The sequence below is a fragment of the Phoca vitulina genome, unplaced genomic scaffold (genome assembly GCF_004348235.1).
Source record: "Phoca vitulina isolate PV1807 unplaced genomic scaffold, GSC_HSeal_1.0 scaffold13, whole genome shotgun sequence".
Classification (NCBI taxonomy): domain Eukaryota; kingdom Metazoa; phylum Chordata; class Mammalia; order Carnivora; family Phocidae; genus Phoca; species Phoca vitulina.
Window position 1 is genome coordinate 13,268,526 of NW_022589716.1, and position 24,025 is coordinate 13,292,550.

Below are 24,025 nucleotides of genomic sequence, written 5' to 3' on the forward strand. Positions count from 1 at the left end.
AATGGAACAAATAATCCTAAAATTTGTATGGAACCAGAAAAGACCCCAGATAGCCAGAGGAATGTTGAAAAAGAAAAGCAAAGCTGGTGGCATCACAATTCCAGACTTCAAGCTCTATTACAAAGCTGTAACCATCTGTATATCTTCTTGAGAGAAATGCCTATTCAAGCCATTTGCCCATTTTTGAATCACATTGTTTGATTTGTTGTTGTTGTTGTTGAGCTTTAGGAATTCTTTATATATTCTGCATTGTCTGCTTGTCACATATACAATTTATAAATATTTTCTCCAATTCTGTGGCTTGCCTTTTTACTCTGCTGATATTCTTTTGATGTGTAAATTCCCCCATTAATACTGCTTTCTCTACATTCCCTAAGTTTTGGTACATTGCACTTCTTTTGTTTTCATTCGCCTTTAAGTATTTTTTCATTTCTCGTGATCTGTTTTGATCCATTCATTTTTTAAAAGTGTGTTGTTTAATTTCCATAAATTTGCAAAATTTCCAGTTTTTCTGTTACTGATTTCTAACTTCATCCTTTTGTGGTTAGAGAAGATACTTTCTATGATATCCATCTTTTTTTTTTTAAGATTTTATTTATTTGACAGAGAGAGACACAGTGAGAGAGGGAACACAAGCAGGGGGAGTAGGAGAGGGAGAAGCAGACTTCCCCACGGAGCAGGGAGCCTGATGCGGGGCTCAAACCCAGGACTCTGGGATCATGACCTGAGCTGAAGGCAGACACTTAATGACTGAGCCACCCAGGCGCCCCTCTATGATATCCATCTTTTAAAATCTATTGAGACATAATGTGTGGGTTATCATATGGTCTAGCCTGGGGAATGTTCCATGTGCACTTGAGAAGAATGCACATGCTGTCATTGTTGGATAGAGTGTTCTGAATATGTCTGTTAGATCTTATTGATTTATTTTGTTGTTTAAATCCTCTATTACCCTACTTATCTTCTCTCTGATTATTTTAACATTGAGAGTGGAGTACAGACATATCCAACTATTATTGCAAAACTATCTTCTTCCTCTTTCCGTTCTGTCAGTTTTTGCTTCACATATTTTGATGGTCTGGCATTAGTTTCATAAATGCCTGTAATTGTCATATCTTCTAGTATTGAAACTTCCATTAATTTGTAAGGCCTTTATTTGTCTATTGTAAATTTTTCTGACCTAAAGTCTGTTTTGTCTCTTTCAGTTATTACTTGCATAGAACATATTTCTCCATCCTTTCACTTTCAATCTATTTGTGTCTTTGGATCTAAAGTGAATCTCTTATAAATAGCATATAGTTGGATCATGGTGCGGGTGGTGGGGAGGGGTTGTTTGTTTGTTTTCTTGTTCTTAGTCCACTCTGCCAATCTCTGTCTTTCAATTAGAGTTTAATCCATTTAAAGTAATTACTGAAAAGGAGGAACTTATATCTGTCATTTTGCTATTTATTTCTGTATACCTTATAATGTTTTTGTTCCTCATTTCCTGCATTACTATCTTCTTTTGTACTTAGTTGATTTTTTTGTAGTGAAATGATTAAATTCTATATTCATTTTGTGTGTGTGTGTGTGTGTGTGTGTGTATATTCTACAGCTATTTTCTTTGTGGTTACCCATGGGGATTACTTGTAACATCCTAAATTTGTAACACTTAATTTTAACACTTTGGATTTATACCAGCTTAGCTTCAATAACATACAAAAATTCTACTCTTTTACAGCTCCATCTCCACTCCTTTTGGTTGCTGATGTCATAAAATTCTATCTTTATACATTGTGTGTTCCCAAACACAAGTAATAATTCTTTTAAATGCATTAGTTTCTTACCTAATGTAGAAAATGAAACATAGAGTTACAAACCAAAGTTACAATAACACTAGTTTTTAGACTAATAATTTTTGTAAATATATTAGTGTCTTAGGTCATGTAGAAAACAGAAAATGGAATCACAAACCATTATTACAATAATACTAGCTTTTATAATTGCCCACATACTTACCTTTATTGAAATATTTATTTCTTCACATGGCTTTGGGTTACCATCTAGTGTCTTTTCATTTCACCCTACATGACTCTTTTAAGAATTTCTTGTAGGACAGCTCTAGTGGTAACAAACTCCTAAGCTTTTATTTATCTGGGAGTATCTTAATTTTTCCCTCACTCTTTGTTTAATTTTTTATTTAAATTCAATTTAGTGTAATAATACATATAGTGTATTATTAGTTTCAGGGGTAGAATTTAGTGATTCATCAGTTGCATATAACATCCAGTGCTCACTACATCAAGTGCCCTCCTTAATGCCCATCACCTAATTACCCCATCACCCCAAACACCCCCTCCAACAACCCTCAGTTTGTTTCCTATAGGTAAGAGCCTTTTATGGTTTGCCTTCCTCTTGAATGGTTTTGCTGGATATAGCATTCTTGGTTGACAGAAGTTTTTGTTTTTGTTTGTTTCTTTTAGCACTTTGATTATATCTACTCATTGCCTTCTGACCTCCAAAGTTTCTGATCAGAAGTCTGCTTATGATCTTATTTAGGATCCCTTGTAAATGACAAGTCACTTCTCTCTTCATGTTTTCAAATGTATCTCTTTGTCTCTAGATTTCAAAAGTTTGGTTATAATGGGTCTTGGTGTGAGTCTCTTCGAATTTATCTTTCTGGATGCTTATTGAGCTTCCTAGATGTTTATATTCATGTCCTGAATCAAATTTGGAAAGTATCAACCATTATTTCTTCAAATATTCTCTTTGCCTCTTTCTCTCTCTCTCTTTCTGGGACTCTCTTAATATGTGTGTTGGTCCATTTGATGATGTCCCACAGGCCTCTCAGGTTCTGTTTACTTTTCTTCAATCTTATTTATTTTTGTTTCAAGTTCATTGATTCTTTCTTCTGGCTTCTCAAAGTTGCCTTTGAACCCTTCTAGTGAATTTTTCCTTTCAGTTATTGTACTTTTCAGCTCCAGAATTTCCTTTTGGTTTCTTTTGAGTTTTCTATCTTTTCACTGATACTTCAATTTTGCTCTTACGTTCTTTTCTTTACTTCCCCTGCATCTCCCTTTTGTTCTTTGAGCATCTTTAAGAGTGTTGTTTTAAAATCTTTGTCTAGTAGATCTGTCATCAAGTCTTCTCAGGGCCAGTTTCTGTCGATTTTTTTTTTTCCTTTGATTACACCATACTTTTCTACTTTCTGTATGACTTGTGATTTTTGATGTTGAAAACTGGATGTGATAACTCTGGAAATCAGATTCTCCCCACTTCCCACGGTTTGTTGGGTTTTTTTGTTTGTTTGTTTTGTTTTTTGTTTTTTGGGTTTTTTTACTGTTTTTATTGTTTGGGGTTTGTTGTTGTTGTTGTTTTTGTTAATTTCGTTGTTTTTGTAGGCTATCTCTGTGCCAAAGATCAGTCTGAGGTATAAATATAAGGTCTTTTTAAGTCTTTTCTGAGCCCAGGTATGTGTCATCATTTTCTAATTTTCCTTATATCTGCAGTTGCTCATGAATGTCCTAATTTTCAATGTATGGCTCACAAAAGAGAAAAAGAGAAAACGAATGAGGAGGAAAAGGACTGGAGTCCTTTAAGTCCTCTGGAAGTCAGTTCAGCAGAGAAGGGGCTTGCACCAATGTGGAGAGGTGCAACCACAATGGCTGCTGACTCTGACTGCACCTCTGAGATCAGAAGCAACAATCAATGATCAGAACACAGATCCTTGATATTTGGAAGGTGGGTTTCTTTTTGCTCACTCTGGCTCCTTCAAGCTGTGTGTAGGCTGCTCCAGGCACACATGTTCAGCTGCCTGCCCCTTGGCTAAAGGGTGGGAAATGGTTAGCTTCCACTGTGTTAAGAGCTAATATTGACCAAAATTAATAAAATGATGGCATTTTACCATCTAAGCCTTCCCCTGGAAGTTGCAACCCTTCAATAGACTCCAGAGTTCCAAAATAGTTACATCAGACAGATTCTGACAGTGCAATCATTGTCTAGATGGAGAGACAAATTCCTGGTGCCTCCCACTCCTCCATCTTCCCAGAATCCTCCTCTAGAAATACCCTTTACATAACACCAAGGAAAAGGCAAAACTGGTTGCTAGTATAAGATCCTCTAAATCATGGATTTAAATAGAAAGATTTAGGGGCACCTGGGTGGCTCAGTCAGTTAAGTGTCTGCCTTTGGCTCAGGTCATGACCCCAGGGTCCTGGGATCAAGCCCCACATCTGGCTTCCCTGCTCAATGGGGAGTCTGCTTCTCCCTCTGCCTCTGCCCCTCCCCCTGCTTGTGTGCTCTCTCGCTCTTGCTCTGTCTCTCAAATAAATAAAATAAAATCTTTTTAAAATTAAAAATAAATAAAAAGATTTAAATCAACCCATTGTATTGGGTTTCTATTACTGCATGAAATATTAGCACAAACTCTGCAGGTTAAAACAACATGAATTTATTGCCCCACAATCTGTAGATCAGAAGTTCAAGCATGGTGTAATTGGCTTCTCTGCCTATGGACTCAGAAAGCTGATATCAAAGGATCAATCAAGCTGAGCTCTCATCTGGAACTTGGGGTCCTCTTTCAAGATCATTCAAGTTGTTGGCATTATTCAGTTCATTGCTGGCTATTGGCTAGCAATTGCTCTCAGCAACTAGAACCTGTCTTAGGTCCTTGCTACATGACCCTCTCCATCTTCAAAACAACAGAGCACTTCTTACATGTCAAATTCCCTCCTCCATGCTTTGAATTTTTCTGACTTTTCTGTCTCTGACCTCTAGACTCAGATTTACAATGCTCAAGTGATTAGTTCAAGCCCACCCAGATAATCTCCCTTTTGGTTAACTCAAGGTCAACTGAATAGCAACCTTAATTACATCTGCAAATTCCCTTTTGCATAAAATGTAATCCAAACATTGACATAACATCAGGGAGCCCATGTCATGAGGGCCATCCTAGAATTCTGAGTACTATACCCATATATTTCATCTACAATAAAAACATAATAGTCTTTTTAAAAGATTCCTTAAACAAAGAATTCTGCAAGAGAAATTTATCCAGATCTGAAGAATTAATTATAATGGGATGTGTGACATTTTAACATGGCATTTCTGATGCAGCCATTTTTACATGGCCTAAAGTTAAAATAAAAGTAAACTTTTTAAGCTTATAAAATAGGTACTGTATGTACGAGACCTCTTCACTACAAGCCAGGCATTGTTCTAAATGCTTGTTTTTTTTTAACATTTTATAATGAGATAATTGAGATTTCCATGCAGTTGTAAGAAATAGTATAAAGAGATCCCTTACACTTGTCACCCAGTTTCCTCTAGTAGTAAAATCTAGCATAACTATAGCACAGTATCACAACTTAGAAACTGATGTTCATACAACCCATCGATCTATTCAGTTATCACCATTTTTATATGCACTCATTGGTGTGTGTGTATGTGTGTGTGTGTGTGTGTGTGTGTGTGTCTGTATTTAGTTCCATGCAATTGTATCACGTGTATAGATTCACGTGACCACCACCAAAGTCAGGATACAGAACAATTCCATCCCCCAAAAGATCCCTTGTGTTGTCCTTTTATAATTGTACCCACTTACCTCTGTCTCTGTCCCCATCTCTAACCCCTGGCAACAATGAATCAGTCCTCCATTCTATAACTTTATCATTTCATAAATGTTACATAAACGTAGGCACACAGTATATAACATAACCTTTGGCATTGTTTGTCTGTTTGTTTTTTCCACTCAGCATGATTCTCTGGAAGCCCATCCAAATTGTTATGTCTATCAATAGTTTGTTCTCTTTTATTACTAAGTAGTAGTCCATGGTAATGGCTATACCAGCCTGTTTAACCATTTACCTGTTAAAGGATATTTGGGTTGTTTCTGGTTTGGGGCTATTACAAATAGGCTACTATGAACATTCATGTGTAAGTTTTTTCTATGAACACAAGTTTTCATTTCTCTGAGATAAATACCACCACAGTAAAATTTCTGGGTCATGGGACTTGCAATTTAGCTGTATAAGATGCCAAACTGTTTTCCAGAGTGGCTGTACCATTTTACATTCCCACCAGCAATGTAGGAATGATCTAGTTTTCCTACATTCCCACACACTTTGGGTGTTATCATTACTTTTTGTTTTAGTAAATCTGATAGATGTATAGTGACATCTCATTGTAGTTTTATTTTGCATTTCCCTAATGGTTAATGACTTTGAACATCTTTTCATGTGCTTATTTGCCATCTGTACATCCTCTTCAGTAAATATCTGTTCATGCCTTTCAGCCATTTTGTAATTGGATTGTTTTGGTTTTATTTTACTGTTGACTTTTCAGAGTTCTTTGAGAGTACTCTAGATACCAATCCTTTGTAATATGGTTTACAATTATTTTCTCCCAGTCTGTATCTTTTCTTTTCATCCTCTTAACAGGATGTTTCATAGAGCAGAAAGTCCAATTTAGAGATCATGCTTTTAATGTCAATTCTATGAAATCATTACTTCGCCTTAGATTCTGAAGATTTTATCGTATAGTTTTTCTAATACATTTATAGGTTCATATTTTACATCTAAGTCCATGGTTTACTTTGAGTTAATTTTTTGTATAAGATGTGAGGTTTAGGTCAATGTTCATTTTTATTGCCTATAGATGTCCAATTGATCAAACACCATTTATTAAAAAAAAAAAAAGCTGTTCTTCCTCCATTGAAATGTCTTTGCACCATTGTAAAATATCAATTAGGCATATCCGTGTGGGTATATATCTGGATTCTCTATTCTGTTCCACTCACCTATCTATCACTCCAATAATAGGAGATTGTCTTGATTACATCAGTTATATTGTAACTGTAACCTTTTTTTTTTCGAGAATGTTTTAAGTTAATCTAGGGCTTGTGCATTTCCATACAAAAAATTATAATAAGCCTGTGTATGTTCAACAAAAACCCTTGGGGTTTTGAAAGGAATTTCATTAAACTTATAGCTCAGTTTGGGGAGAAGTGACACCTTTAATATGTTGAGTTTTCCAAACCATGAATACAGTACATTATCTCAATTTGGTTAGGTCCTCTTTGATTTTTTTCATTAACATTTTATAAATTTCAGCATACAGATCCTGTACATGTTTTGGTAAATTTATTTCTAAGTATTTCATTTTCTTTGGAGTTATTATAAATGAAATTCTGTTTTTAATTTCAGTTTCCACATATTCATTTTAGCATATAGAAATGTAATTAATTTTTGTTTGTTGATCTTATATCCTGAGATTTTACTGAACTTATTTTATGAACTCACTAGGAGGTTTTGTGGGTTTTTTTTTTTTTTAAGATTTTATTTATTTGACAGAGAGAGCACAAGCAGAGGGAGAGAGAGGGAGAAGCAGGCTCCCTGCTGATCTGCAAAAAAGGATGGTTTTATTTTTCAATTTTTTTTTTTTTTTATCACAGTGGTGAGAATTTCAGAGTACTATGTTACATCCTTGCCTTTTACCTGAATTTAAGGGAAATATGTTTAGTCTTAGTAGTGAAAGACAGATGTTGGTTGCAGAATTTTTGTATATGTTCCTTACCAAGTTGAGATGGTTCTCCTCTACTCCTAAATTGCTTAGACTTTTTAATCATAAATGAGTGTTGCATTTTATAAAATGCTTTTCTATGTAAATAATATGGTCACATTTTTCTTCTTTATTCTGTTCATACAGTGGATTACAATGATTGATTTTCAAATGTTAAACCAGCCTTGCATACCTGAGATAAATCCCACTTAGTCATGATATATTATTTTTATAAATTTTTGCATTTTATTTTCTAATATTTTGTTGAGGGTTTTTTATTTAAGTTCATGAGACATAGTGGTTTGTGGTTTTGGTTTTGGGGGATTTTGCGTTTGTTTTTGTTTTTTTACTGTATTTTTCTGTTTTGAGTATCAAGGTCATACTAGCTTCATAAATTAGTTGAAAAATATTCTTTCTTCCCTTTTCAGGAAGAAATTAAGTATAACTGGTGTTAATTCTTTAACTGTTTCGTAAAATTCTCCAGTGAAGCTATCTGGGCCTGGAAATATCTCTTGTGGGAGTTTTTAAAATAAAAGTTCAATTTATCTAATGGTTATAAGATTATTCAGGTTATGTATTTCATCTTGGTTAAGTTTTGATAGTTTGTGGTTTTTGAGGAATTGGACCATTTCTATTAAGATGTCAAATTTATGAGTATAAAGTTGTTTGTAATAGTCCTCTATCAACTTTTTTTTAAAGGTTTATTTATTTATTTTAAAGAGAAAGAGAGCACACATGCGCGTGAGTTGGGGGAGGGGCAGAGCAAGCAGACTTCCCACTGAGCATGGAGCACAATGCAGGGCTCGATCTCAGGACCCATGAGATCATGACTTGAGCCAAAACCAAGAGTCAGATGCTTAACCAACTGAGCCATCCAGACTCCCCTCCTCTATCAACTTTTTAATGGCTACACAATCTGTAATGATATTTCTTGCTTCATTTCTGATATTGATGATTTTCATCTTCTCTCTTTTATCTTTATCAGTATTGCTGGATTTTATTGATTTTCTCTATTGTTTCCCTGTTTTCAATTTTATTGATTTTTGCTCTACTATTATTCTTCCTTATACTTGCTTTGGGTTTATTTTGTTCTTTTTCTGGTTTATTGAGGTAGAAACTTTGATTATTCATTTGCAACATTTCTTCTTTTCTAATGTAACCATTTAATGCTATAAATTTCCCTTGCAGCACTGCATTAGCTGCATCCCACAAATTTTGATATGTTGTATTTTCATTTTCATTCGGCTATATGTATATTTTTCCTTTCTGACTTCATCTTTCAGGCATGGATTATTATTCACTTAGCATCTTTGTGTTTTTTTAAGATTTTTATATTTTTAAGTAATCTCTACACCCAACGTGGGGCTCAAACCCACAACCCCGAGATCAAGAGTCACACAATTTACCAACTGAGCCAAACAGGCACTGCTACTTAGTACCTTTGAACCATGGATTACTTGTAGATTTTCATATCCTTCTATTATTGAATTCTAGTTTGATTCCATTTTGGTCATAGAACATACTGTATGAATTCAATTCTTTTAAATATGTTCAGGTTTGTTTTACAACCCTGAATATGCTCTATCTTAATGAATGTTACATGTACACTTGAAAAAAATGTATAGTTCATAATTGTTGGGTAGAGTGTTCTACAAATGTCAATTAGCTCTTGCTAGTTAATAGAGTTATTCAGTTCATCTGTTTCTTTGCTAATTTTCTGTATTTAATTCTATCAATTGCTGATAGTGAGGTGTGGAAGTCCCCAGCTATAATCGTGAATTTGTCTATTTCTCTTTTCAGTTCTATCAGTTTTTATTTCATATATTTTTTTGGTGCATACACATTGAGGATCACCATGTCTTCTTGGTGGATTACTTCTTTTATTATATAATGTCTCCTATTGTTCCTAGTAATTTTCTTTCCTCTGAAGTCTACCTAATCTGATATTAATGTAGCCATTTCTCCTTTTTAAAAATTAATGTTAGGAGCACCTGGGTGGCTCAGTCGGTTAAGTGTCCAACTCTTGATTTTGGCTCAGGTCATGATGTAAGATTTAGCCCTGTGTTGTCATGATGTAAGATTTAGCCCTGTGTTGGGTTCCATGCTAGGCATGCAGCCTGCTTAAGATTCTCTCTCCCTCTCCCTTTGCCCCTCCCCCAACACTCTCTCTCTTGCTCTCTCTAAAAAAACAAATAAGTGAACATGATATATCTTTTTCTATTCTTTTATTTTCAACCTACCATGTCATTGTGTTTGAAGTGAATTTCTTATAGACAGCATATAATTTATTCATGGGTTTGGGGGGGTTTTTGTTTGTTTTGGGTTATTTTGGATCCACTTGGATAACCTCTTTTAATTGGTATATTTTGGCCATTTACATAAAATAATTATTGATATATTAGGGCTTAAGCCTGCCATTTTATTATTTGTTTTATGTCCATTTCCTCCATTTCTTTTTTGCCTTCCTGAAGGTTAATGGATAACTTTTTAGGATTCCATTTTCATTTACTTATACTATTTTTGAGTATACGGTTTTGCATATTTTCTTAGCAATTGCTGTATGTGGTACAATTTACATATGAAACATGTCATAACCTATTGATATAAATGTTTTACCACTTCAAGTGAAGTACCAAAATCACACTTACTTAAGGTCCTTTTACCTTCCTCACCTTTTAAATCCAGTTGTCTCATTATTTCCTCTACATACACTGAGCACCACAACAGATATTGCTATAATTTTTGCTTCAACTGTCAAATATAATTTTTAAAAATTATAAGGATGAAGATAGTTAAAAATGTTTATCCATATTTTTTCCATTCCACTCTTCTTTCTTCTTTTCTGAAGTTCAAATCCTGCTGTTATCATTTCCTTGCTGTTTAGAGAGAGTTTCCTTTAACCATTGTTCAAGGGTAGATGGGCTAGTGACAAATACTCTTGGTTTTCCTTTGTCTAAAAATGTCTTTATTTCCCTCTTCATTCCCAAAGGATAGTTTCACCAGATAGAGAATTTATGACTGGCAGTTTTCTTCTTTCTGTACTTGAATAATATGCCAATTCTGTCTGGCCTCCATGGTTTCAGATGAAAAATACAGTCATTTGAATTGGTATCCACCCCCCCCCCCAAATAAATATTGAGTACTTTCTCTCTGGTTGCTCTAAGACTTTTTTTCTTTGTCTTAGTTTTTAGAGATTTAATTGTGATATGTCTTTGGGCTTATCCCATTTGGGGTTCACTCATCTTTTTAAATCTGTAGGTTTATATCTTTTGCCAAATTTGGTAAGTTTACAGCTATTACTTCTTCAAATATTTATTTAGCCCCATATTCTTTCTCATCTCTTTCTGGGGCTCTGATGATATGTTAGATCTTTTGTTATAGAATCACAGTTCCCTGAGCTCTGTTCATTTATTTTCCAGTCTAGTTTTCCTCTGTTGTTCAGATTAAGTTCTATTGATCTGTCCTCAAGTTCACAGACTATCTTCTGTCATTTCCACTCTACTATGGAATCCTTCCAGTAAGGCTCTCTTATTTTTTCAAAGGAATTTGTAATTACTTGTTCAATCAGTTTTATGATAATTGCTTTAAAATTTTTGTCAGATAATTCTAATATTTGGTTCATCTTTGTGTTGGCATTAGTTGTCTTCTCTCATGCAAATTGTGACTCTTCTGGTTCTTGGTATGACAAGTAATATTCTATTATATCCTGGACATTTTGAATATATGTTAGAAGATTTGTTTTGTTTTCCTATTTATATCTTCTATTAGAGCAAGCAGTCACCTTGTTTCAGTTTAGCATGTGGGTTCTGGCTGACCTCCATGGTTTGCTGACATTGCTGCTAGGGACAGGATAGTTCACTGCTACCAGGGACTTGGGGGCTGGGAATAGGTTGAGCTGCCCTTACTCCACTGATGAAACTGCTGTGGGCAGTGTGAGCCTGCCATTGCTGGCAGGTGTGAGATGGGTAATGTGTTGGTTCAGTGGACTCTGCTAGCAATGCTATTGTGGGCAGACTGGGCCAGAGCTAAGTCCCAGCTGGGCTTCCCTTTCCCAGTCCTTTGGCCAGAGAGAACAGGCATTTCCTTCTTCTCTTCATCCCTTCCTCCCTCTTTCATTCCAATCTCTCTCTCTTCCTTCATCCTTCCTTCTTTTCATCTATTTTGTCTTGGCAGTTCAGGGTTATAGGGCTCTACACATCCCAGGCAGGGATATATGAAGAACAAGAACAAAACCCAGGGAACTCATCATGGTGTTCTTCAATTCCTGAGGCCCCTAGCCAATCCTCCTTCTTCTTTCCCAACTTTCAGGGTTCTTTTATGATTGTCTGTTGAATTATTTCCAGACAAGCTAAATTAAGTTGTATTTAGAGAGAAGGAGAAGGGAAATATGAGTTTATGCTATCCTGTCCCAAAACTGGAAGCTACCAAACACTTTTTAGAAATGGATTGTTTAATTTGCTCTTCAAAATCCCATCATGGATTTAAAATGAAAAGAAGCAAACAAACTCGTTAAGGTGACCCAGACAACTAGTGGTGAAGGGGGAATTCATATTCAAACTGTCCAACTCAGGCCCCAGCCCTGCTTCAGCCTCCCCATGGCAACCCCAGAAGCCTTTAGAGCAGTAACTCTCAGCCCCCTTCCTGCACTGTGACACCTAGGGATCTATTCCCACCAAATGATAGAGGGAAGGGAGCCAGAAGCTGGCTGGGTAGTTGAGTAGTTTCCAAACCTGACTCCATTTGAGATTCATTCCCAAGTGGCATGAAGCTACACAGCAAGTAAATTCAAACAAACTCAAGCAAACTCACTGTATTGGTAAATACTCTCTTGGCCAAAATGCCAAACACAAAGTGAAGAAAAGGATTTATATGATACCATTAACAAATGCATTTCTTATCATGGAGCTCACACATAGTAGGTCCTCAGTAAATAATTCTTGACTGTAACAAAAATGAACCAGCCCTTTAAATACTGGATGAGGCTTGGCTCAAACTACCTCCCACTAGACAGTGTTTCTGAGAACAAACAACCATATTATGACACCCTGTGGAATATTTGAGATACTGCATGCTGCAATTCTACCAAAGTCCAAATTCAAATGGACAGAGGGAAAGCAGGAAAGAAAACAGCTCCCCAAAATGCATAATCAATATTAAAGGTCTAGAATGCTTTTTTATCATCAGCAGTCTGACCCGAAAGGATAAGCACTCTAAAATAAAAGTGCCTGCTTCCCATGCTTGGTGCTTATCTGAATTCCAGAGCACTTATATGACTTCCTTTCCTTTAAAACTAATTTTAAAATGTGATCCAAACCCTAACCAAGACAGCATGTTCCCAAATAGTATGGAATTTTGTGTAATTTTTCCTTTAGACATAAAATGAATAGGCAGCAAATTTAAAACATCCCCAAATTGTTCTAAAATGGAACATCCTGAAACTGTCCAATGATAAAATGACAGGCAAAGTCCAAGGGAGCATCTAGAAATTCTCATGATGTAAAAATATTAATAAATGATTACTATGGACAAGATCTCGATGGTTTGCTGATCATGGCTAAATCTACTGAGAGCATGGCAGGGTGGTTAAGAGGTCTGGAGCCTTCTAAACAGAAAAAACTTCTAATACTGTGCAAACTAATTTCTGCTGAATGTCATAATAGTCAGAAAGAAGATTTTACTTTTGTTTTCCACATTAAAAAAACCCTGAAAACCCATCAAATTTAGAGTCAAAATATTCCAATGTTTTAATATTTTGTATTGCCCCCAAATAAAAGAAAAAGCAAAGCATAAACAAGGGAATCATTATATGTAGCAAAAGTACATTTGCACACACACTGAAAAGGAAATAATTAAGAATTTTTTATGACACTAATTTTATCTGAAAGTCATAGCTATATACATGATATAGCTTTTGTATCAAGTTCTAACCATGCATATACCTTTCATATTTATGGACTTTTTTATTTATTCAAATAGTAGCTGACATCAGAAAAATTGGTCTGCTTCTTGGAACACACAAAACATTCATAGAAAACAGGAATTAAAAAGGAAATAATGGGACAAATAAAAAAAACATTTTATAAAATCTTTAAAGCCTCATGAAAACCATATATAGATGATTCTGATTCCAAGAAAGACACAACAGATCTTCCATAGATTTCCATTTATGCATTTTCTTTTAATACTTTACTTATAGATTCATTTTCCACTACACAACAGATCTTCCATAGATTTCTGTTTATGCATTTTCTTTTAATACTTATAGATTCATTTTCCACTACACAACAGATCTTCCATAGATTTCCATTTATGCATTTTCTTTTAATACTTATAGATTCATTTTCCACTACACAACAGATCTTCCATAGATTTCCGTTTATGCATTTTCTTTTAATACTTATAGATTCATTTTCCACTATCTAACTCTGTTCTAAACTTAAAATTTAGTTAGCAAGATACTACGTGCCTTTCATGCTTGTTTTGTTGCTTTTGAATTCCTAGGCTGCAATTCAACTGCAACTAACTTTAAATTTTAAGTGTATCATATAATCTTTGGCTATTTAAATAATGAATATTTTAGTAATTAAAAATTGCCATTAAGATCACACACACACACAAAATCATTAAACTCTTTGGGATAAAAGTCTTTTCCTGTCCACACACTGTCAATAAACAAAGTGCTAATCTTGCCACTTTTTTGGCCACTGTCTCAGGAATGCTTCTTAAGTACTCAAAGGATTAAATTAAATCTCACCTGCAGACAGGCTTTTCAATTCAGCCAAAAATCTAGTTCTCAAAGGAAAATTACTTTCATCATCTTAAGTTAAAACCAAAGGTTCTATCCTTTGGAATTTGCAAGAAAATAGCAGCATCAAAGAAAACAATTCACTTCAAGAGAGTTTGTTCTTTAAGACTCTGTCTAAACAAATTATTTCAGAGAGAATTCGTTTTAGAAAATATTTTCTCAAGGTCATTCTAAGACAGCCATAAAAATGTGTAATTTAAATTACTTCAAGTTGATGTCTTTTCACAATTTTGACTGTCTTCTTGGGGTTTTAGGAAGCTATTTTTTTTAAAGAATTATTTTATTTATAGTTCTTGTTTTGAATTCTAAATTTGGCTTATGGTCTTTTGTTTTTTTAAGAGATTATATAATTTTATGAGCTAAACATTTGAAGCCCATGAAGGGAATAAAAAAGAAAGATTTATTTCTTTTGAGTTCAAAAATGAAATAATAGAAGAAACTGAATTTGAAATTAAAAGTATGTATGCATTTAGGAAAAAATGACAGCACTCTACCTAGTACTCAAACAACTATTTTCCAACTTAAAGTATTCTATGTTCTTTAATTTAATTTAAGAAATACTTAATAGGATAAAATAATCACAGTGCAGAAAATTTCCTCCTCAGAAGAGGTAGCATTTCAAAAAGTTCCCCACCATGTTGTTATAAGAGCCACTGAGGGGAGGATTAGGATGCGGTTCATTTTTGGACTCTTGCATCTACTTCCTAAATAAACAAATCCTGGCTCTTTCTCCCCAAATCAAATACAAACCCAGAAGAAGGACAAGGAGATGAACCACTAGACTGAAAAATAGAAACATTATGTCAAAGCACCCTACATCATTATTTGCAGACAATTTATTTTGTTATTGGTTAGTATCCTTCATGCTAAATGTTCTGTCCCCTACTGCAAATGTTCCATTTCAAAAACATAGTAACATATGCTGGAAATAGAAACCACCAAAGTAATAGTTCTGGTGGCTAGAGAATGTATTTATGGAAGATTAGAAAAATGAACATTAATCCTGAAGTTCAGTATGTATGAATCTTATTATCAATATAATTTGTAAAATAACACAACAGTGTATCAGAATTCTTTTTCAATTGGAATAAAAGCTTTGTGAAACAGATTAAAGTGCTATCCCTAAAAGGGGGCTCTGTTACATACATGTATTAAAGGCAAGATGGGCAAATTAACTTTTTATTTTCATCTTAGAAACAACAAGAAATATAAAGGAATAGTAACATTTCCTCAGTTAGGTACATGAATATGACCAATTGGATGATTATTCTGTAACAGTATTTTTCCTTTGATTTTTACAATTGATTGTTTAAACAACGTGCTTTATCTGTACTTGGCAAGAGTTGCAAAGCCCAGCCTTAAATGGCCCTGGCAGGACCTGAAAGATACATCTTACCTGTCCCCCCACTCCCCTTCATTTCATGTGTATTTCTTTAAGGACATAAAATTTTATGTGTCTTTCTAACTAAATTCATAGTATCCTGCTTGAGCTTCACAAATGTTATACAGTAATTCTGAGCATCTTTAACATTTATCTCAAATATTTTGGAAGCTAATCATGAAAGGATCTCTGGAAATGAAGAGTTTTCATGAGGTTAAGACCAAATCCCTTCTCAAGAATTTTTTGTGACAAAATGACTTATGCTCTTCACGGGACCAAAGGGATGGTGGATAAAAAGCCCCCAAGAATGTAATTCAGCAATCTCTGAGAGACACCAGCATCTTAATAATTTACACACTAAATACAGTCAGGGGTCCAAAAGGGATCATCTATTCCTATCATTCATTATGTTGTAATGAATCAATCATACATCTGCAAAAATTTACTCAATTATTAAACTATAAAAATTATGCAAAATAGTGTGGCTTCCAACTTGACCACATACAAGAACCATCTGGGTAGCTGATAATGCAGATTCCTGGGTTCCAGGAACAGAGGTGTTGACTCATTAGGTCCAGGGGGAGGTTTGGTAACCCACATATTTAATAAGTGCGGCAGGTCACTTTGATCAAATAGTCCATGGACCAGAGTTTTAAAAATTACTGGCACTGAAACATTTTACATCAAACTGAATATGGAAAATAATTTCTCCCTCAATCATCATTCTTCTCCAAAAAACAAAAAAAGTGGGGGGGGGGGGCACCTGGGTGGCTCAGTCGGTTAAGCGTCTGACTCTTGATTTCAGCTCAGTCACAGTCTCAGGGTGGTGAGCTCAAGCCCTGCATCAGGCTCTACACTGGCTGTGGAACCTGCTTAAGATTCTCTCTCTCCCTTTGCCCCTCGCCCCTTGCTCTCTAAACAAACAAACAAACAGATTGGCAATATTTTCCCTTAGTCTCTCATAACTGAAGTTATTTTTCAAAGGTTGGGGAATTTAAAAAGCATCCCCAGATCATGGATCCAGGCAGAGGCTGGGGAGGGAGGGAGGAAGGGAGAGAACCTCCTCCCTTGTACCTTCCTTCTCTCAAATAGCATATCTATCAGTGGTGTTTGCATTTGATAGGGTCATCTTCTATGAGATAGATCCAATCTCCCTATATGGCTCTCTAAATGGGAAGTCCCCAGTTACTTACGACAAATCCTATCCAGCGGCACCTGAGTGGCTCAGTCAGTTAAGCCGCTGACTCTTGATTTCAGCTCAGGTCATTATCTCGGGGTCCTGGGATTAAGCCCCGAGTCCGGCAGGCATTGTGATAAGCACTGGGTGTTATACGCAACTAATGAATCATACACTGCATCAAAAACTAACAATATACTATATGTTGGCTAACCAAACATAATAAATTAAAACAAACAAACAAACAAACATGATTGACACCTCCTTAGAAATTAACCTGGGTGGCTTGATGTAATGTATGGTGATTAACATAACAATAAAAAATTAAAAAAAAAAAAGAAATTAACCTGGGTGGCTATAACAGATAAAAAAAAAAAAAGCCCCGAGTCCGGCTCTGCACTCAGTGGGGAGTCTGCTTGAAGATTCTCTCTTTCCCTCTCCTTCTGCCCCTCCCCCAGCTCTCTCTCACTCTTTCTCTAAAATAAATAAATAAATTTAAAAAAAAAATCCTATCCATAGCCTATCTTCACTTGGAGCCCATTAAATGTTGAAGATAAGACAAAGAGGCGGAAAATATAACAAGTCCCCATAAAAATAACAGGACTTGGTAAATGCTAGTGGACAGAGCTTCAGCATAAAGGAAACGGACTCTGTATATTCTCTTCCACTCAAGTTGATGGTAAAATAACTTCATGGGATCTTAAAGGTATTAGGAGAAAAGAAGCACAAAAAGATTATGCCTGTGATTTAAATGCTGGGGCGGGAAAGAGGAGTTGAAATGGTTAAGCAAGCCTTTCATTTTTCTTCTTTTCAAAGATTAACTTTGTTCATTCCTTCCAGCAGTAACCATCTGCATTTGAGTGGTCTGAGTATAGCACATGCAGAATTTACAAAATAAAATAATGACGCAGGCCCCAGATTCATTCGGCTGATGGAAAGAAGTCTGTCTTCTGCAAAGTGTCAAAAATTCAATCTCATCTGCTAGCCTGACACTAAAGAAAATGTAAACCCACTTTTTTTCCCAATTAGATTCAGGGTTCCTTAAACTATCCTGGGAGGCTAGTCTTGTTCTGAAATTGGATATTTAAAGAAGCAGTCTGTTTTTGTTTATGCACTTTTGTTTCCTATTAAGATCTAGAATGTGTTTTGTTCTTTTATTGTCCAAGGCAGCTTCCCCTCGTGTAATTTCTGAATCTCACATATCAGATCGATGTTTCAAGATAGCCATCAACAATTTCTATCCTTTGTTGACAAACTCCTCTGGTCCCCTAATACCATTGGATGCTTTCCTTAATCATAGAACACATTTGGGTTAAGTGATTCACATCCAGATGTATCCTAAGGTACCACAGAGCAGATCACTACAAAATTCCCTGCAAAAGTATTATTAAAATGCAAGGGGCTGCTTCAAGTCAGCAAGGGATCTTTCCAGAGGAAGATGGATCAGAGTTCACGAGTCAGAGACTTTTCCAGTAATTAGTTAATGTGTAGCATAAACCAAATGTGAAACCAAATGCAGCACGTAAAACACACAGCATATTTAAATAAGCCCTTAGAATAAAATCAATAGGAAAACTGGGAAATATTTGAAGTATGACACCCCAGGAAACGTACATGGAGTTGCTGGTAGGTCCATTCCAAGGTGGCTTACATACTTTCAAGTGCTTTTTTAAGAAGATAGCTGTAACTTTTAAAAAATAAAAGCAATTTGCCCTCATGCTTAAATTTCCATAGTCTCTCCCCTAAGGCTTACTCTTTTCCATGATTCAATAATTGCTGGCAAGAGGGGCCACTTGCACCTCAAAATAAGGGGCAAGTGGCTAATTATTTCTCTACAGGCCCATCTGCAGTCTCAATCAGTTGCAGATGTAGAATTGTACCCAAAAAAGGAAGCGGCTTCCACACCATGGGGCCCTAGATGCAGTGGAACTCCAAGAGAGGGAACACAATAACCCAACAATTCATGGGGTGCATCCCTACTTACTCACCCAGATGGGCTGCCATGGAGATTTTCTCTAAGACAATTAAACAAGAACAGCCAAAACAACAGGATTTAAGTATATGCAGGTGATATTCTGATAAGCAAGTCCAATCAGGCCTTGATACTTATCTTGGTATAAGTATGAAGACAGGTTTCCTCAGTGCTTTCCTCAGCTCCACCTCAGTCTTCTTTTAACTCAGAAAGGAAGGCAACGAGGAGGAAACCATATCCAGAGGGAAGCCTCCCATGCCGGGTGCTGTTTTTGTTGATTGAATCCTCATGATGACCCTATGGTTTGGTGACAAGGATCCCTATTTCACAGACTAGAAAACTTTCACATTTCTACTAGATGGGAAAGTAGCATTTGAACCCAGATCTGGCAGCTTCTAAACACTGTGCTTTCTTTCTTTTTTTTTTTTAATTGTTATGTTAATCACCATACATTACATCATTAGTTTTTGATGTAGTGTTCCATGATTCATTGTTTGTGCATAACACCCAGTGATGCATGCAGAACGTGCCCTCTTTAATACCCATCACCAGGCTAACCCATCCACCCACCCCTCTCCCCTCTAGAACCCTCAGTTTGTTTTTCAGAGTCCATTGTCTCTCATGGTTCATCTCCTACTCCGATTTCCCCCGCTTCATTCCTCCCCTCCTGCTATCTTCTTCTTTTTTTTCCTTAACATATATTCCATTACTGTTTCAGAGGTACAGATCTGCGATTCAACAGTCTTGCACAATTCACAGCACTCACCATAGCACATACCCTCCCCAATGTCTATCACCCAGCCACCCCATCCCTCCCACCCCACCCCCCACTCCAGCAACCCTCAGTTTGTTTCCTGAGATTAAGAATTCCTCATATCAGTGAGGTCATATGATACATGTCTTTCTATGATTGACTTATTTCACTCAGCATAACACCCTCCAGTTCCATCCACGTCGTTGCAAATGGCAAGATCTCATTCCTTTTGATGGCTGCATAATATTCCATTGTATATATATACCACTTCTTCTTTATCCATTCATCTGTCGATGGACATCTTGGCTCTTTCCACAGTTTGGCTACTGTGGACATTGCTGCTATAAACATCGGGGTGCACGTACCCCTTCGGATCCCTACATTTGTATCTTTGGGGTAAACACCCAGTAGTGCAATTGCTGGATCGTATGGTAGCTCTGTTTTCAACTTTTTGAGGAACGTCCATACTATTTTCCAGAGTGGCTGCACCAGCTTGCATTCCCACCAAAGGTGTAGGAGGATTCCCCTTTCTCCGCATCCCCGCCAGCATCTGTTGTTTCCTGACTTGTTAATTTTAGCCATTCTGACTGGTGTGAGGTGCTATCTCATTGAGTTTTAATTTGGATTTCCCTGATGCCGAGCGATGTTGAGCACTTTTTCATGTGTCTGTTGGCCATCTGGATGTCTTCTTGGTAAAAATGTCTGTTCATGTCTTCTGCCCATTTCTTGATTGGATTCTTTGTTCTTTGGGTGTTGAGTTTGATAAGTTCTTTATAGATTTTGGATACTAGCCCTTTATCTGATATGTCATTTCCAAATATCTTCTCCCATTGTATCGGTTGTCTTTTGGTTTTGTTGACTGTTTCCTTTGCTGTGCAAAAGCATTTTATCTTGATGAAGTCCAATAGTTCATTTTTGCCCTTGCTTCCCTTGCCTCTGGTGATGTTTCTAGGAAGAAGTTGCTGCAGCGGAGGTTGAAGAGGTTGCTGCCTGTGTTCTCCTTTAGGATTTTGATGGACTCCTGTCTCACATTGAGGTCTTTCAACCATTTGGAGTCTATTTTTGTGTGTGGTGTAAGGAAATGGTCCAGTTTCATTCTTCTGCATGTGGCTGTCCAATTTTCCCAACACCATTTGTTGAAGAGACTGTCTTTTTTCCATTGGACATTCTTTCCTGCTTTGTCAAAGATTAGTTGACCATAGAGTTGAGGGTCCATTTCTGGGCTCTCTATTCTGTTCCATTGATCTATGTGTCTGTTTTGGTGCCAGTACCATATTGTCCTGATGATGACAGCTTTGTAATAGAGCTTGAAGTCCGGAATTGTGATGACGCCAGCTTTGCTTTTCTTTTTCAAGATTCCTCTGGCTATTCGGGGTCTTTTCTGGTTCCATACAAATTTTAGGATTATTTGTTCCATTTCTTTGAAAAAAGTGGATGGTATTTTGATGGGGATTGCATTGAATGTGTAGATTGCTCTAGGTAGCATTGACATCTTCACAATATTTGTTCTTCAAATCTATGAGCATGGACCGTTTTTCCATTTCTTTGTGTCTTCCTCCATTTCTTTCATGAGTATTTTGTAGTTTTCTGAGTACAGATCCTTTGCCTCTTTGGTTAGATTTATTCCTAGGTATCTTATGGTTTTGAGTGCAATTATAAATGGGATCGACTCCTTAATTTCTCTTTCTTCTGTCTCGTTGTTGGTGTATAGGAATGCCACTGATTTCTGTGCATTGATTTTATATCCTGCCACTTTACTGAATTCCTGTATGAGTTCTAGCAGTTTTGGGGTGGAGTCTTTTGGGTTTTCCACATAAAGTATCCTATCATCTGCAAAGAGTGAGAGTTTGACTTCTTCTTTGCCGATTTGGATGCCTTTGATTTCTTTTTGTTGTCTGATTGCTGTGGCTAGGACTTCTAATACTATGTTGAATAGCAGTGGTGATAGTGGACATCCCTGCCACGTTCCTGACCTTATGGGGAAAGCTCTCAGTTTTTCCCCATTGCAAATGATAATCGCTGTGGGTTTTTCATAGATGGCTTTTATGATATTGAGGTATGTACCCTCTATCCCTATACTCTGAAGAGTTTTGATCAAGAAAGGATGCTGTACTTTTTCAAATGCTTTTTCTGCATCTATTGAAAGCATCATATGGTTCTTGTTCTTTCTTTTGTTAATGTATTATATCACGTTGATTGATTTGCGGATGTTGAACCAACCTTGCAGCCCAGGATAAATCCCACTTGGTCGTGGTGAATAATCCTCTTAATGTACTGTTGGAGCCTATTGGCTGGTATTTTGGTGAGAATTTTTGCATCCATGTTCATCAAGGATATTGGTCTGTAATTCCCCTTTTTGATGGGGTCTTTGTCTGGTTTTGAGATCAAGGTAATGGTGGCCTCATAAAACGAGTTTGGAAGTTTTCCTTCCATTTCTAATTTTTGGAACAGTTTCAGAAGAATAGGCATTAATTCTTCTTTAAATGTTTGGTAGAATTCCCCTGGGAAGCCATCTGGCCCTGGGCTTTTGTTTGTTGGGAGATTTTTGATGACTGCTTCAATTTCCTTAGTGGTTATAGGTCTGTTCAGGTTTTCTATTTCTTCCTGGTTCAGTTTTGGTAGTTGATACATCTCTAGGAATACATCCATTTCTTCCAGGTTATCGAATTTGCTGGCATAGAGTTGCTCATAATATGTTCTAATAATTGTTTGTATTTCTTTGGTGCTGGTTGTGATCTTTCCTCTTTCATTCATGATTTTATGTATTTGGGTCATTTCTCTTTTCTTTTTGATAAGTCTGGCCAGGGGTTTATCAATCTTGTTAAGTCTTTCAAAGAACCAGCTCCTAGTTTCATTGATCTGTTCTACTGTTCTTTTGGTTTCTATTTCATTGATTTCTGCTCTGATATTTATTATTTCTCTTCTCCTGCTGGGTTTAGGCTTTATTTGTTGTTCTTTCTCCAGCTCCTTTAGGTGTAGGGTTAGGTTGTGTACTTGAGACCTTTCTTTTTCTTGAGAAAGGCTTGTATTGCTATATACTTTCCTCTTACGGCTGCCTTTGCTGCATCCCAAAGATTTTGAACAGTTGTGTTTTCATTTTTCATTGGTTTCATGAATTTTTTTAATTCTTCTTTAATTTCCTGGTTGACCCATTCATTCTTTAGTAGGACGCTCTTTAGCCTCCATGTATTTGAGTTCTTTCTGACTTTCCTCTTGTGATTGAGTTCTAGTTTCAAAGCACTGTGGTCTGAAAATAGGCAGGGAATGATCCCAATCTTTTGGTACCAGTTGAGACCTGATTTATGACCTAGGATGTGATCGCTTCTGGAGAATGTTCCATGGGCACTAGAGAAGAATGTGTATTCCGTTGCTTTGGGATGGAATGTTCTGAATATATCTGTGAAGTCCATTTGGTCCAGTGTGTCATTTAAGTCTTTATTTCCTTGTTGATCTTTTGCTTAGACGATCTGTCCATTTCAGTGAGGGGGGTGTTAAAGTCCCCCACTATTATTGTATTGTTGTTGATGAGTTTCTTTGCTTTTGTTATTAATTGCCTTATATAATTGGCTGCTCCCATGTTAGGGGCATAGATATTTACAATTGTTAGATCTTCTTGTTGGATAGACCCTTTAAGTAGGATATAGTGTCCTTCCTCATCTCCTATTACAGTCTTTGGTTTAAAATCTAATTTGTCTGATATAAGGATTGCCACCCCAGCTTTCTTTTGGTGCCCATTAGCATGGCAAATGGTTTTCCACCCCCTCACTTTTAATCTGGGGGTGTCTTTGGGTCTAAAATGTTTCTCTTGCAGACAGCAAATTGATGGGTCTTGTTTTTTTATCCAATCTGATAGCCTGTGTCTTTTGATTGGGGCATTTAGCCCATTTACATTCAGGGTTACTATTGAAAGATATGAATTTAGTGCCATTGTATTGCCTGTAAGGTGACTGTTCCTGTATATTGTCTGTGTTCCTTTCTGGTCTGTTGCTTTTAGGCTCTCTCTTTGCTTAGAGGACCCCTTTCAAGATTTCTTGTAGAGCTGGTTTCGTGTTTGCAAATTCCTTTAGTTTTTGTTTGTCCTGGAAGCTCTTTATCTCTCCTTCTATTTTCAATGACAGCCTAGCTGGATATAGTATCCTTGGCTGCATATTTTTCTCATTTAGTTCTCTGAATATATCATGCCAGTCCCTTCTGGCCTGCCAGGTCTCTGTGGATAGGTCTGTTGCCAATCTAATGTTTCTACCATTGTAGGTTACATAGCTCTTCTCCCAAGCTGCTTTCAGGATTTTCTCTTTGTCTCTGAGACTCGTAAGTTTTACTATTAGATGTCGGGGTGTTGACCTATTTTTATTGATTTTGAGGGGGGTTCTCTGTGCCTCCTGGATTTTGATGCCTGTTTC

At 36.4% G+C, this 24,025-nt stretch overlaps 1 protein-coding gene across 1 annotated transcript in view; it reads right to left on the bottom strand.

The window, feature by feature from the left end:
* Positions 1-24,025, bottom strand: part of ERC2 (ELKS/RAB6-interacting/CAST family member 2) — a 959,419-nt gene that overhangs the window by 500,496 nt on the left and 434,898 nt on the right. Inside the window, exon 9 of the mRNA XM_032412144.1 lies at positions 19,064-19,168. Within this exon, the coding sequence (XP_032268035.1) occupies positions 19,064-19,168 (105 nt within the window). The remainder of the gene's footprint in view (positions 1-19,063; positions 19,169-24,025) is intronic.